At 42.9% G+C, this 14,151-nt stretch overlaps 3 protein-coding genes across 5 annotated transcripts; all 3 read left to right on the plus strand.

The window, feature by feature from the left end:
- The first annotated feature begins 760 nt into the window (after window positions 1-760).
- LOC102716237 (probable apyrase 6) lies at window positions 761-4,724 on the plus strand. 2 transcript variants are annotated; one of them, XM_006659372.3, is made up of 9 exons: window positions 768-1,638; window positions 1,899-2,011; window positions 2,103-2,210; window positions 2,308-2,362; window positions 2,621-2,815; window positions 3,218-3,315; window positions 3,775-3,971; window positions 4,048-4,134; window positions 4,227-4,724. In XM_006659372.3, the coding sequence occupies exons 1-9, from the start codon at window positions 1,026-1,028 to the stop codon at window positions 4,399-4,401; spliced, it is 1,641 nt and encodes a 546-aa protein (XP_006659435.3). In that variant the 5' UTR covers window positions 768-1,025; the 3' UTR covers window positions 4,402-4,724. The 2 variants fall into 2 exon arrangements, with proteins under 2 accessions (XP_040383068.1, XP_006659435.3); XM_040527134.1 differs by having other exon boundaries at window positions 761-1,638; window positions 4,048-4,724.
- Window positions 4,725-7,451: 2,727 nt separating this feature from the next.
- On the plus strand, window positions 7,452-10,391 carry LOC102716520. Of its 2 annotated transcripts, XM_015840683.1 has the most exons (8): window positions 7,452-7,617; window positions 7,711-7,791; window positions 7,987-8,058; window positions 8,913-8,977; window positions 9,090-9,240; window positions 9,320-9,421; window positions 9,489-9,578; window positions 9,813-10,391. In XM_015840683.1, the coding sequence occupies exons 1-8, from the start codon at window positions 7,552-7,554 to the stop codon at window positions 9,933-9,935; spliced, it is 750 nt and encodes a 249-aa protein (XP_015696169.1). In that variant the 5' UTR covers window positions 7,452-7,551; the 3' UTR covers window positions 9,936-10,391. The 2 variants fall into 2 exon arrangements, with proteins under 2 accessions (XP_015696169.1, XP_015696168.1); XM_015840682.1 differs by having other exon boundaries at window positions 7,452-7,791; window positions 9,320-9,397.
- A 301-nt stretch (window positions 10,392-10,692) lies between these two features.
- LOC102705555 (zinc finger A20 and AN1 domain-containing stress-associated protein 12-like) lies at window positions 10,693-11,609 on the plus strand. The gene has a single exon (XM_006660096.2). It carries the CDS (start codon window positions 10,873-10,875, stop codon window positions 11,518-11,520), a length of 648 nt encoding a protein of 215 aa, XP_006660159.1. The 5' UTR covers window positions 10,693-10,872; the 3' UTR covers window positions 11,521-11,609.
- The last annotated feature ends 2,542 nt before the right edge of the window (window positions 11,610-14,151 follow it).

A 14,151-nucleotide genomic window follows, 5' to 3' on the forward strand; every position in this document is an offset into this window, starting at 1 on the left:
TACACGTTTAGATCCATAAACTCGTTTTAACGTCTAAAATTATAGACCTGGATAATACATTAAAACGAGTTTATGGACCTGGATTGTACATTAAAACAAGTTCATAAACACAAGTTCATGGACCTAAACGTGCTTTTCTAAGATTATGGACCTAAGTGGTACCGCGCCAACAGTTTAAAAAACGGCCATGTACTTTACTCCAATAAATATTATACTTATAGTTTCAGCCATATAGCTCCTTGTGATTATTATGGATTTTTACCTCTTGAGAGAGTTTTCTTTCATGTGGACCAATCCAAATCGAAATGGAGATAAGATTTATCGTTTACTAAGACCCGTATACATAGAGGGGGCAAGTTAAGACATTTATGATTGGTTACTCGACGACAGATAGCTCCGTCCTATATATCTGGTACTCCAAATATTGGTAACTTGATAGCATTTCCAAAATTTTAAAAAGGTAAGATTATTTTGGTTGTGTTTAGTTTGTTTGTTGCCAATGTTTTATCTTATAAGAGTTTAGCATAATTAGCTACTTTCAGTGTAAAGCTCACCAACCCAATTTTGCTATATCGTTGTGGTTGTTACCAATTCTTTTCAACATTTGTACCAAACTGAATGCATCCTTATTTTATGGGTTTACAAACCAATGGTATATGGTTTAAAGTAACGTCAATTTAAACACTTAACGTACCTATCTACGAACGGTTTCCGTTCTCTAGCATAAAAAAAGTCAAGTTTAAAATGCCCAAGAACGAGAGAGCAAGTGACAAATTGACAATTCGAGCAAATCAGCGAACCCCAAATCGGAGGAGCTCCCACACCAGCAAGGCAGCGACAGCCTCTCCCGCGCGACCACCTGTCGCCATCGCGAAGGGCCCCACCCCGCTGGGCCCACCCGCTTCCGCGCGGCCACACGCGGGCCCCACCCCCGCACCGGATCCCCCCATCCACCTCGGCGCCGCGCCGCCGACGCGCGCCGCGGCGGCGGCTCCTCCTCCGATCGGTCGGTCGGTCCACCTCGCATGCGCCGCCCCAATGCCCGCGTCGACCCGCGTGGTGAATCGCGGGAGGAGGGGACAACCCTAGCTGCGACGACCACGACCGCGAGTCCGGCCGCTTCCTCCAGGATGGGCGCCCGCCGCAGCGGCGGCGGCAGCCGACGCCGCCTCCTCGTCGGCGCCCTCGCCCTCCTCGTCGCGTCCGTCCTCGCGCTCCTCCTGCTGGTGGCCCGCTCGCCGTCCCGTAGGTATGGCGTCGTCATCGACGCCGGTAGCACGGGGAGCCGGGTCCACGTCATCGCCTACCGCTCAGCTGCTGCGGCGGGGGCGGGGGCGGGGGCGGGGGCGCTCCCGCGGATCGACTGGGCTCGCACGGCGTCGATGAAGGCGACCCCGGGGCTGTCGTCCTTCGCGTCCGATCCGGGGAGCGCGGGCCGGTCGCTGGGGCCGCTCGTGGAGTTCGCGCGGCGCCGCGTGCCGCCGGAGAGCTGGGCGGAGACCGACGTGCGGCTCATGGCCACCGCCGGCCTCCGGCTGCTCGACGCAGCGGTGGCTGAGGCCGTCTTGGAATCGTGCAGGGTGTTGCTGCGGGAATCAGGTTTCCAGTTCCAGGACGAATGGGCCACCGTGATCTCAGGCATGTTGCATTAAGAAACTGTTGAATTGTGCATTTTGTGCGTACTGTGGAAATGTGCGAACCCAGATCTGCAGTTATTTCATGTTATTGATCAAGACGATATCAGATGGAGTTGTTCTGAATCAGTTTATTTGCATTAACGGATAGGATGGGATTGCGTTTGATCTGGGCTGATGTGTGTGCGCGCGGGTGCATGATGTTTGGTGTAATTGGGTATTTTTGTTGAGGCGATCATACAATTGCTTATAACTACTTTGCAGGAGCTGAGGAAGGGACGTATGCATGGATTGCGGCAAATTATGCGTTGGGTACTCTAGGTGATGACTCACAAGATACTACTGGGATAATTGAGCTCGGTGGGGCTTCTGTTCAGGTTTCATGTATCGTTTTCACATGGAGGAATTGAATTTCTTGCAAATGAAATTATTCAGGATGCCTTAATTTGCGCTGTCTGTATTGATTAGGTAACTTTTGTTACGGATAAACCTTTGCCTCCGGAGTTCTCTCATACTCTGAAGTTTGGTGATGTTACATATAATTTGTACAGTCACAGCTTTCTACATCTTGGTCAGGTAATTTCTGTAATTATTTATCTTGTGCATCTATGATAAATTATGGTGAATTTCTAGGTATAAGTATATCACTAAATCTTGCTCGTGTTCTGTGCAGAATGTAGCATATGAATCACTCCATGACATGCTAAGCACACCTGGACTTAAATCAAGTGAGTTTAAGTAAATTTTTATCTTGTACTTGTTCGAGTGACTGTGCAAGCAAACCTCTATATGATTACTGATTGAGACTTTGGTCCATTCTAATTTCCAAAGCTTAGATTTTAGTGGGGAGCTTTTTAATATGATGTTGTCTCTTTTCCTTTTGTATGCTTCTTCCTTCTGTCCATGGACTACACTTACCTACCCTGCAAAGCAACTATATTGCAATTCTATAGTCTTTCTACTTAAAACTAGATTTTGTTATGCAGTGGCGACCCATTTAATTTCTCAAGCTAAGTACAGAGATCCTTGCACTCCAAGGGGATTTTCATCCATGGAGGGAGCGGTTAAACTACCTGCTAGTGTTCTCGAGTCAAAGGTTGATTACAGACCTTATGCGCATGCTGTTGGTAACTTCTCTGAGTGTAGATCTGCAGCACTAACACTATTGCAGAAAGGAAGAGGTATCTGTTTGCTCTTACAGCATTGAGTTGTCCTTTGTCTTTCCTTTGGTTAAGAACATATATTTCATCCTTCAAGGTAATTTTTTTAATGTAAAAGGGTCATTAGGCATTAGCTTATGAGATGCTGTGTGCCCTTAAAGTATGAAAAATGTTCTGTTGAGTGCTGCTCGAAAGTTCTCTATACTTCATATATGACAAGATAGCAAAAAGCAAAAGCGAAGTTGACTATACCAATGAGGCGATGACTTTGTTTGGATCACAATAGTCATTTTCTGATCTTTAGACATCATTTGCTAAGGTTGTCATTTCTAGATTCATAATTTGCAATGCTAAACAGTTCTTCTCTTTCTCAGTACATTCTGTAACATAATAAAAGGAGCTGATAATTTCCTCCTGTTGCAGAGGAATGTAGATACCATGAGTGCCGCATGGGAGCAGCATTTGTACCAGATCTCGTTGGGAATTTTGTAGCAACAGAGAACTTCTACCATACTTCAAAGGTTTACTTCCTTGTATCTCTCCTTCCCTCCCTATGGTATCTATGCAATGAAATGACTTGCAGAATATAAGAGCGTAAACTGCTAATGAACCGAAATGACATGCTCCTTCTGTTTCTCAAAATTTGGTTATTGCTTTGAGATGTCTCTTTATATCGTTTGCCCCATTGAAGAAAATGATAGTGCAGTTGTTGCGATATTTCTAACCTCAGCGCCCTCTTTAGTGTTCTGTTGTTTTATAGTAGATTGTTTTATAGCATGCCATTTAAGTAAAGTTTATATCCCTTAGATTCAGTGTTCCCTCGACCTGTGGGGATGATGGGCTTGTACATATATTATGAAACTGGAGAGGGAGCATGCAGCAGTGACTCCTACTTTTTCTGACCTTTTATTTTAGTGTTCAACATTCCAACCTTTTTTCGTATATATGGAACTAATTTTGGATCTTTGATTACTTTGCAGTTCTTTGGGCTGCGCTCAAAGTCTTTTCTTTCTGCTCTGATGCTGGCTGGGGAACAATTTTGCCATGGAGACTGGTCAAAGATTAAAAAGGAGTACCGTTCTTTCAATGAGGGGGAGTTGCTGCTTTTTTGCTTTTCATCGGCATATATTGTTGCTTTGCTGCATGATACTCTAAAAGTCCCATTGGATGATAAGAGGTCTGGCCTTTTCTGCTGTCCTAATATTTCTATTTCACATTTTGAACTTAGGATTTGAACTATTATTTTGTTTCAGGATTGATGTTGCAAATCAAATTGGCGGTATGCCTGTCGACTGGGCATTGGGTGCTTTCATTGTGCAGAAGGCGTCAAACCAGACAGAGTACTCAGATTCATCAGTTCCATATCTAAACAGCTATGACTATTCTGGGTTGGTTCCACTCCTCTTCATTACCGCTGTCGTTCTATTTACAGCATGCTCCATCCTGAGGGGGAGAAGATCTCGCCTGAAGACGATATACGATATGGAGAAAGGCCGGTACATCATAACCAGGGTGAGGCGATGATAAGCCTTGCACGTCGTCGATGGGATTTGGTGGAGTCCCTACGATGGGGTGGTGCCAGTGGCCGTGTTTGTAAATTTTCGTAGTATATATATATATACACACGATATTTGCTAGGCAGCCATATATGGTTCTGGATGCTGCCTTGCAGTGTGTGTCTTTGACTGTAAGCAGCCCTTTGTATGTAATACAACGCTGTGAGTTGCTGCAATGCTTGTGCACACATGCTCAATGCTGTACTGGTCTCAAAATGTTGCTGATGTAGTTGCTGCAATCTTTTTGTCTCCAGTATATGTACCCATTGTTTTCTAGCACTGACTTGCTGTAATCTGTGAATGTACATTCAGAGAACAAACCTAATCATCGATACCAGTTTTCCAGCCCCAAAGAGATTGTTTTTCGATCTATTCATTTATTTACTTTCAGCAAAATGCATCCGGTTTGTATATTATTAGTACCTGATTTTATTGGCAACACTCAAATTTCCACGTCTTCCGTAGGATCCATTGGTTACTGAATTATCTCGTGTCCAGTAGTTTACGGTAGGGCTGTAATCACTTTTCTTATTTATTAATACAATTCGAACCGTGATATTTTACGATACTGTTAAAATATAGATGGAGTATAATGGTGCATTTTATTTTTCATGATTTTCTTCTTAAAGACAATTAACTACTCGCAATCGTAGTTTTAATGAAAAAACATACTACTGATAGAAACGGTGATACCGTTTCTACTTTCTAGCCATATATAATTTTTTTTTTCTAATTTCCGTAAGTGTGGATTGTCGTTTTTATATTTTAAGTCATTTTGGGCTTAGGTTAACGTCTTCTAAGTTTGACCAAGTTTGTATAAAAATATAGTAAATTCTGCAACCAAATTAGTTTCATTAAATCCATACTTAAATATGTTTTATATTATGTTTATTTTGTGTTGAAAAAATGTTACTATATTTATCTATATAAGTTTAAGTAAACTTAAAAGATGTTTGATATAGAACCGATCTAAATTGACTTATATTATAAATTAGAGGAAAAATTTATGGTGATACTGTTTCCAAAAAAGTAATCCTCGTCATTTCGCTTCTACTTACGCTTATAAACCAAAATTTAATTTTCAACTTAAATTTGAAGTTATTTTAGGGTTTTTCACAAGTTTATTTTTAACATTGGTTTTTAGATCATTAAAAAAATATATATATAACATTTTTTTATAAATTGTTTTTTATTTTCAAATATTTCATAATACTCCTGGTCTTTTTACGTAAGTTGTTGACTTTTGACCAATCTCTTATTTAAAATCTACATGATTGTTAAATTTTTATTATAATTTATTTTATCATTAAAGATGTTTTAAATCTGACTTATAATTTTATATATTTACATAAAGCTTTTATATAAAATTAATAAGTTATGCATTCAAAAGAGCGCTAAATAACAACAATAATAATAATAAAATTTAAAGCAACGTTGTTTCCGACCGTTTCGTGAGAACCCACCGCTCTTCTCGACCGCGCGATTCAGAGGGGCCCCACACGCAGAGGCGCACCCCGACCCCGCCCCTCCCAGGAGGGCCCCACGTGGCAGCCATTGGGTGGGCCCGTCCCCTCCTCTCGTCCCCCTCGCGTATATGAGCGGCCGCGCGCACGGGGAGCGGGAGGGAGGGGAGGGAGGCGACGTCGACGAGGCACGAGCGATCTCGGACGACGACGACGACGAGGCACGGCACGCAACGGGAGCTCCTCCTCCCACCCAAGGTAGCAACACAACCCGCCATTCCGTTCCCCCCTTCCCTCCCTCCCCGCCACAATCCCCGATCGATCGATTCCGTCGAAATCCGCTCTCCTCCATCGGGATTTCTAATTCGTTCCCCCCGCGGCCGCCGGCCGCGCGGATCGATTCGATTCGAGATGAGACGAGAGGGGAGGAATGTTTTTTTTTTCTGGAAGCGCAGGGGGAAAAAATTGTGCGAGGATTTGATCCCTTTTTTTAGCTGCGGTACGCTGCGCACACAGCAGTTTCCGTCGAGCGGCGGGGTGGAGGGTGGTTGCCTGTTGCCTGATGGATTTTGGGGGGTGCTAGTGCATGCGCGGTGGAACCCGGATCTCCTTGTCAGATAGCGGCCCGGGGAGAGAGAGATTGGGATTTGGGAGGGATTCTGGCCGATTATGCATGGGTTAATCCCTCTGCCTGTGATATAGGATAAATGAGGTTAGAAATCGGGGAGGATTCATCCTCCAGTTGGTTTCCGTTTATCCCTTTGGTTAGAATAAACATTTTTTTTTCAAAAGCTTTGGTTAGAATATTTGATCACATTGTAGTTAAACACCTGGATGGTTTTGAGTGCTTATTGTTACATCTGAAAAATGAAGTACGAATACTAGACCGTTGGTTTTCGTGAATTGTGTTTATGTTCATTCGTCCAACAAGTACAATTCAGGCATTTTTTTTTAATCACGGAATTGAATGAAGGAATGCCTTACAGGTTGCTGTAGGAAATGACACTTCTTTTTGTTGTGATTTTTCTTCCTCTGTGTTTTTGAATGATAAATCCTTGTCCAGTGCGGTTTTTTTTTCCTTTTAATATTGGTGATAAATGTTAATTTGAGGGTGTTGAACAGTTTTACTTGATTTTAATGTGCTACTATTTGGGTTGGGAAGCACCCATCAATAATTTACTCCAAGCTGACTTGCTCGAATGACAGTTTTAGTGATGTCACAAACAGTTTTGCTCCAATCAGTTTGTAATATTATGTATTTCTCTTGGATATGCTCTTTCTCAATTGCTTCGGTGTTTAGATGTTAACAGTATAAAAAAAACATGCTCAGAAAGTTGCCACGTATGTATGATATTTTGCTCATTCTACTGCTACATTGCTTTTTTTTTTCCAGTACGGTGGAGCTCATGTTATCAGTGCCTGTTCTCAATCCTAATAAAATTTGGTTACTTTGCGTCGCCTGCCTGGCGAAAAATCGGTGCCTGTTTGTGTCTTGAAGCTTCTACGGTTCCACCAATAACTACAGTGCCATCTTTCCTGACAACAGGCATAGTTCTTATTCTCCAAAGCTATTTTATCAGACAATATTTAATTTTATATTGTATTGATTTAAACTTCTGTGTTTGTAGCCCATTTCAGGAGGACTCTTAGTAGAGTACATCAGTTTTATTATTTAGTACTGCTTGTGGGTAGAATTACTCTGTTGGCAAGGTTCTTTGTTCTAAGTAGCATCGTAGCGATGAAGGATCATCTAATGCTTAATGTTAACAACCTTGTGATTCCTGAGTCTGTTGAGGCGACCGAGGTAGCGACGAATCTGCCTTCTGGTGGAGTTTCTCTACCACCGCTTTTGTCAGTTCGGGAAAGCATGGGTACTGAGGAAGAACCTCTTATTCAGACTGTAGAATGTCGTATTTGCCAAGAGGAGGATAACACCAGCAACCTCGAGAGTCCATGTGCTTGTACTGGAAGTCTAAAGGTATGCATCCATCCATCAACTTCCAATTGCATCATGTGTACTTTCAGTTGCAAAAACAGAACAAAAAACAAAAAAAATATTGTTCAATTATGTTGGCTGTTTTATTGAGCATTACCACCTTGTCTTGAATAAGTCTCAGTAGGACTAATGCATTTTGTGTGGAAGTTCATATGATCTGTCTTTTTTTTCTTGCAGTATGCTCATCGAGTTTGTGTGCAGAGATGGTGTGATGAGAAAGGAGATTTGACATGTGAAATTTGCCATGAGGTGAATTAACACTTTTTTAAATGCACTTATAATACCTCTCTATATTTGCTTGCCTAATTTTAGTTGGCATGTACTCTCCCTATTCAAAAATCTTGATCGGTGGGTTTAAGACGGTCCACGGCATTCAAACCTATTCTCCCCGTTAAATTTTATAAGCCCGGTTTACTTGGCAGGGTCTTTTAAAATGAATTTTGAGCATTAATTTCTCTTATATTGTTATTATTAATCTAGAAAAGTCACAACTGGATGAAGGTACGGAGAAATAGAAATCTAATGTTCCACTATTACATCAAGCATGTTTCTAAGCTGTTTGACTGTTTTTGGCCAAAAGTTAAAATTTTGAGTTTTGAAGTATGTTTGCACCTTAAAAGTGATCATATGGAGTATCAACTACGAAGTCATCCAAAATTTTCAATAAAATCCTTTCCATATTGGGTTCTTGTTAAAAATGAAAAAAAAAAGTTTTTGTACCTCTTGTCAAGTATAACAGATAGCAGATAATTTGTGCAAAAGGTGTTGTTCCTGTGTTGAAGAGGGATTTCATAAGCTTCTGCGTATATACTCATAGAAGATTTTAGGCATATCAATGGAGTAGATAAAACTAAGAGAGGCTTGAGAGATCAATTATCTGATATCTGTACCAGGTTATTTTCAAGTCAATCTCTTTTAACACTAGAACAAATGGCAATAAATTTTTGAAAGCAATGGAAGAAATTTTAAACTAGAACAAGGCTGAACCTAGGGGAAATTGAGGAATCAATTTTTATTTGTCAAATATTTTTTAGAATTCACATCATAACTTCATTCAGAAAGCAAGGTGCCTGAGCTGTGGCTGAAAGCTTCCTTATTTGCAGCCATACAAACATGGGTACACTGCACTTCCTAGAGCTCATCCTGATGAGACAACCATTGATATAAGGCAGGCATCCATACTTTACTATGATCTAAACTAACTGTTCCCATCATTACATAAGAGACAACTATTGTATATTTTTCTGATTGCATCTTTCATCCTCCTCTGGAGTGTATAGTGGTGGTTGGACCATTACTGGTACAGCATTTGATTTGCGTGATCCTAGGATCATTGCAATGGCACAAAATCATATTATGGAAGCTGATTATGACGACTATTCTGTAACAAACGCGAGCTCTGCTGCCTTTTGCCGTTCTGCCGCGCTTATTGTAAGTTGCCTTGTGTAATCATGAGACATCTATTAATAACTCTTGCTTATTATCCCGTTCAACTGCATTTTGTGTTCAGTTAATGGCTTTGTTAGTGTTGAGGCATGTGTTGGTACTAACTGATGAAGATGAAGATGATGCTTCTTCGATGTTTTCGGCAAGTGAAAGAATCTTCTTAGAAGTGTGCACTGATCTTCTTGTTGCTTCTGCCTTTATGACCCCGCCATTCTAACCTGATCATTTGACAGCTTTTTCTACTACGTGTTGCTGGGTTTCTGCTACCGTTCTACATCATGGCTTGGGCAATCAATATCTTACAAGGTCGAAGGCGGAGGCAGGTTAGTATATCATGAGGAAGTAAACATTTCGACAACTAGATAAGTAGTACCAAGTATGAACTCTTAATTGTTTGCATTCAACAACAGTTGTAAGTTGCTCAGATTAAAATCTGTGGAGAGCCTGAATACTTTAAACATGGAAAACCAACAGTTTGGAAATCGTTCTGACACTTTTCATGATTCATCACATCCCCATCTTAAAATTTGTGTGTGTTTCTTTCTGTTTCCACATAGGTAGCTGCTGCTCTAGCAGCAACCGAAGTGGCATTCATTCTACAGTCGGGACAAAGAAGGGGCATGAATTTCACCATCGCACCAGATTCCCCTGCCACACCGCAGCACGAACCTATCCCTTGAACATGTCTCTGACCAGCGGCATGTCAGCATCACTTAGGTTCTTAACTGGTTGAGTTGGCGAAGGACTTCTGTGAGTTGTGATTACTCAGCACATGATCAGACGCAATGTCGTCTCTTGTCAGGTTTTATCGTTTATCAAGTGCGGATTTAGATAGAATGCTTATCCATATCATGTATTTTTGAGTAATTTTACCATCCATGAGTATGAGAAAGAAACTTTAGGTACCGAAATTTATCTCTAAAATTAAAATTTTGGTGCCTGAAGGTAGAACAATAGAAATTATGGTACATTTTAAGGATGGTAAAATTTTTGTGTGTAAGAGGTGCCTATGATGCCCCTGTTGTATGTAATGATATGGGTTGTGTGTCCAGTGCCCTGCTTATTACAGGCAGAGAGCACGGTGAAACGTTACAGTCTAGTCATACTGAGGTTTATATATACATATGATTTACCAATTGATGCCTCACAAAAATCCGTACTAATTCCAACTTTCATCGGAGATCCGGTTCCTCCTGGGATAAAACTTTTGTGGATGCATCTGAATACGAACGTGCACAAGTAGTAGAGAAGTTTGACCGTAACTAAGACTGCGACGCTGACACGGACTCGTCGCGCAAACGCAGCATCGCGACCGACACGTACGCGATGCGCGCGCGCGGGAGTCGGAGAATTCTGGCGCGAGCGAGCCCCGGTGATCCTCCCCCCGATATAACGTGGCGCGCTCGCTGGGCCGCAGCCACGCAAACAGACGCGGCCGCGGATCACGATCACTCGAACGACAACGCGCGGTCTGCACGGGGATCTCACCCCCCGCCCCGAGCGGCTGACCGACCACCGATCGGCGATCGACTCTATCTCCGGCGGCCGGAGCGTGCACCGGCGACGTGGTAGCATCGAGCTAAGTAAGCTTAGCTAGCGGGCGGGCGGGCGGCCGTCATGGAGGGGCATCAGCAGCAGGCGGCCGTCATGGAGGAGCATCAGCAGCAGGCGGCGGCGGCTGGAGGCGGCGCGCCGCTGTGCGCGAACGGGTGCGGGTTCTTCGGTAGTCCGGCGACCAAGAACCTCTGCTCCAAGTGCTACCGCGACCACCTCAAGGAGACGGCGGCGGCGGCCGTCGTCGTCAGCGGGGCTCCCGACTTCACGGACAAGTTCACGGTGCTGGAGGAGATCAGCGAGGACGACGTTTCCTCCGCCTCCGCCGCCGACGAGGAGGATGAGGAGCAGGTGCTGTGCGCGAACGGCTGCGGGTTCTTCGGCAGCAAGGAGACCAAGAACCTCTGCTCCAAGTGCTACCGCGACCACCTCAAGGCGGCGGCGTCGCTGCCGTCGCCGGCCATCGCGCACGAGACCAACTCCTCCGTCCTGGCGGCGCCGCCGTCGCCCAAGGAGAGGCCGAACAGGTGCTTGGCGTGCCGGAAGAAGGTGGGGCTGCTGGGGTTCGACTGCCGGTGCGGCGGCACGTTCTGCTCGACGCACCGCCACGGCGACAAGCACGGCTGCAGCTACGACTTGAAGGACACCGGCAGGGAGAAGATCGCTAAGGAGAACCCTCTCGTCGCGCCGTCCAAGATCACCAAGATTTGAAACCACCCCAAATTAGCTTACAAAAACACGACTTTATTTTTTCTTATGCTAGCTCTTTCACATCGTGATGTAAGATTTTCGTTGATTAGATTTACATGAATGCTAATGAATCTAGTTATCAATATCTAAATAATATATATTGATCAATAGATTTATATGTATAGAAATAAATAATATAGTATTATTATCCAAACGAAACCATCGCCTAGATCCAGTCTTCCCCGTTGTCGATGGGCGTGTGTGCGACGGTGCTCCCGTGACAATTCTTGGCCTGTTGTCGGTGCAGGCACGATGGGGATGGCAAATCCTCAAGATGTGGCAATAGACCTCGATGGGTGGTGACTATGTTGGTCGGTCTCCTTTTTTGCCGGCCATGCCTTCTCCTAATGAGTTTCTCACCTCCTATGGTTGGGTTGTCCAATCGTGATCGCGGGAAGCTCAACAGAGAAGGGGGTGTGAAGCAAGGGTTGATTGCGATGTTTGGGAGCAACTTGAAGAACCGCTTAAGAGGGCAGTTGTGGTGGTCTGATGATAGCCCCGTGCGGGCTGGTTGGGTGGGTTAGAGGGAAATTCAAGGCCATTGACTGGCTCAACGATGGCGACGCCACTAGGCGTCTTATGCTCCTTGGAGGCGTTGTTAAGGTGTTTTCTACCTTTACCCATTGATTTCTAGGTGAAAACCCTATTCTGACTTCCAGACAAGAAGTGACGACATTCCTTGTCATGTCGTCCATGGGGGCACTGCTTGAAAAACATCCCTCATGCAGCGTTGGTTATCCTTGGACTGTTGTGTCAGCTCCCAAGCTCTCTTGACCTAGGAGATTGGGCGAGGCCTTCGTCACATTGGTTCCTCCTTGTCTTTGGTGAGAGGCTAGCTCTCTTTGGTTGGGTCTGCTAGGTAGAGTTAGAGTTGCTTTAGTGTTAGATGTGCTGGAGCTCGATAACGATGATAATTGCAGTCCTTCTAGCCTCTAGGGGTGCTTGTGCTTGTTGTGTACAAGATGTCGCTTGTGGTGACTTGGACTGAGATCCATCGCGGGGAGTCAACACCTCTTGTTCATTCTTGCAATACCTTTGGCTAATGTAAAATCAAACCTGTTGTGTCATTAGGCGACAAGCTTGGCAATGATAACACGTATTTTATGAAGTCTTAGTTGATCGTCTACTTTTACAGCTTTTTGGTATCGACACCTTGTGTTGGGCTCCGTCGTTGCTTTGGCATTCAAGGGTTAAAGCTGAGTGTTGCGTTGCTATGTGTGTTGTGTGGTTGTTTCGGCCGTGAGTTTTGTTTTCTTGGAACCCTGTCTGGGTTTTCCTCATGCTTGTTTCAGGTTCAAAAAGAAAAAAATCTTGCACCATCATCTATAGGAGTGGATCAAGCCTATTGGGTATCTTTTATTGGGGTATTTGTAAATTTATTATTGCTTTTCTATTTCGTAAAGATAACACTTAAATGATAGTCTTACGTAAACCACCCTTCCTGACTTTGGATAAATATATAAGCAAGAAGGTCTAATCGGAGGACCAACCTGGGTTTTCACGAGCATAGGCAGGTCATGAAAAATTTACCATTGCCCCTTCCCTCTGGAGTAGAAAAGGTGAGTGGACATACAAGAATAACACAAGATAGAAACAAGCCCTACGTTAAAGATGTAGCTAGTTCAACTTGAGACGAGTAAAATATTAAATTTCATAAGACTAAGAAATTAAGTTGAAATATTATTACGGATGGTTTCTGAGAAATATTTTTTTTGTTACAACTAGGCCACCGCAAACAGTTTTGTCACTATACTTGTCTTGGAAAGTCATTAATGATATTGAAACAATGAGATCGAATAGCAACAGTTGGATTATCTTTATGAACTTTCTAATACAACGAATTGGCACAATACCTATTCAGCTCCCTAAACTAACACTATCCATTATCTTAGAATTAAACTCTTCTGACAGATATTACTGTAAACAATCTGATGCTAGTACTGATCTACAAGCTTAGCAACAGCAACAGTGTATGTGTAACATAGACTTTGCTTGCTTGCACGAGCTGGGGGATTGTTTGGCTTTTTCATAAAAAAAGCAAACAATATATTTACAACGAAAAACAATTTGTGAATAAACTTTTACATATGTATTTAAAAGTTAATACTGAAAAATAAACTTCAATAAGGTGTTAGCCTTGCTTGCAGTCTTAGATGTTATTTAGTCTTGTATATTGTCTGAGTCAAGATCATATGAGATGTTATTTGATTCATGGTACCAAATACAGCTATCTTCTTATTTGGATTGTGAAGTTACGGTCCATCTAATATAAATGAAATATTGTTAAACTAAAATACTACATTCAACGGATCCGAGACTTTATCAACTGATTGTTCAATCTATTAGCTAGATGCTGCCACATCGACATCTTATTAGGTGGGTCCTAAAATATTTATCGGCTCAATAGTCGATTAAGTTCTTTTACTCTTCATCTTGTTAGTTCTAAAATCAAATTGATAGATTTCCACACCTTATCAAGATCTAGGTCTTGCACTGGAGCAACACGAATACTCTTAGGCCTTTGCGTGTATTAAACATGCTAAATTAACAAATTTAACGTCCATAGATAGTCCCGACAGACGACGAAATAGT

This window comes from Oryza brachyantha, chromosome 8, assembly GCF_000231095.2.
Source record: "Oryza brachyantha chromosome 8, ObraRS2, whole genome shotgun sequence".
Taxonomy (NCBI): domain Eukaryota; kingdom Viridiplantae; phylum Streptophyta; class Magnoliopsida; order Poales; family Poaceae; genus Oryza; species Oryza brachyantha.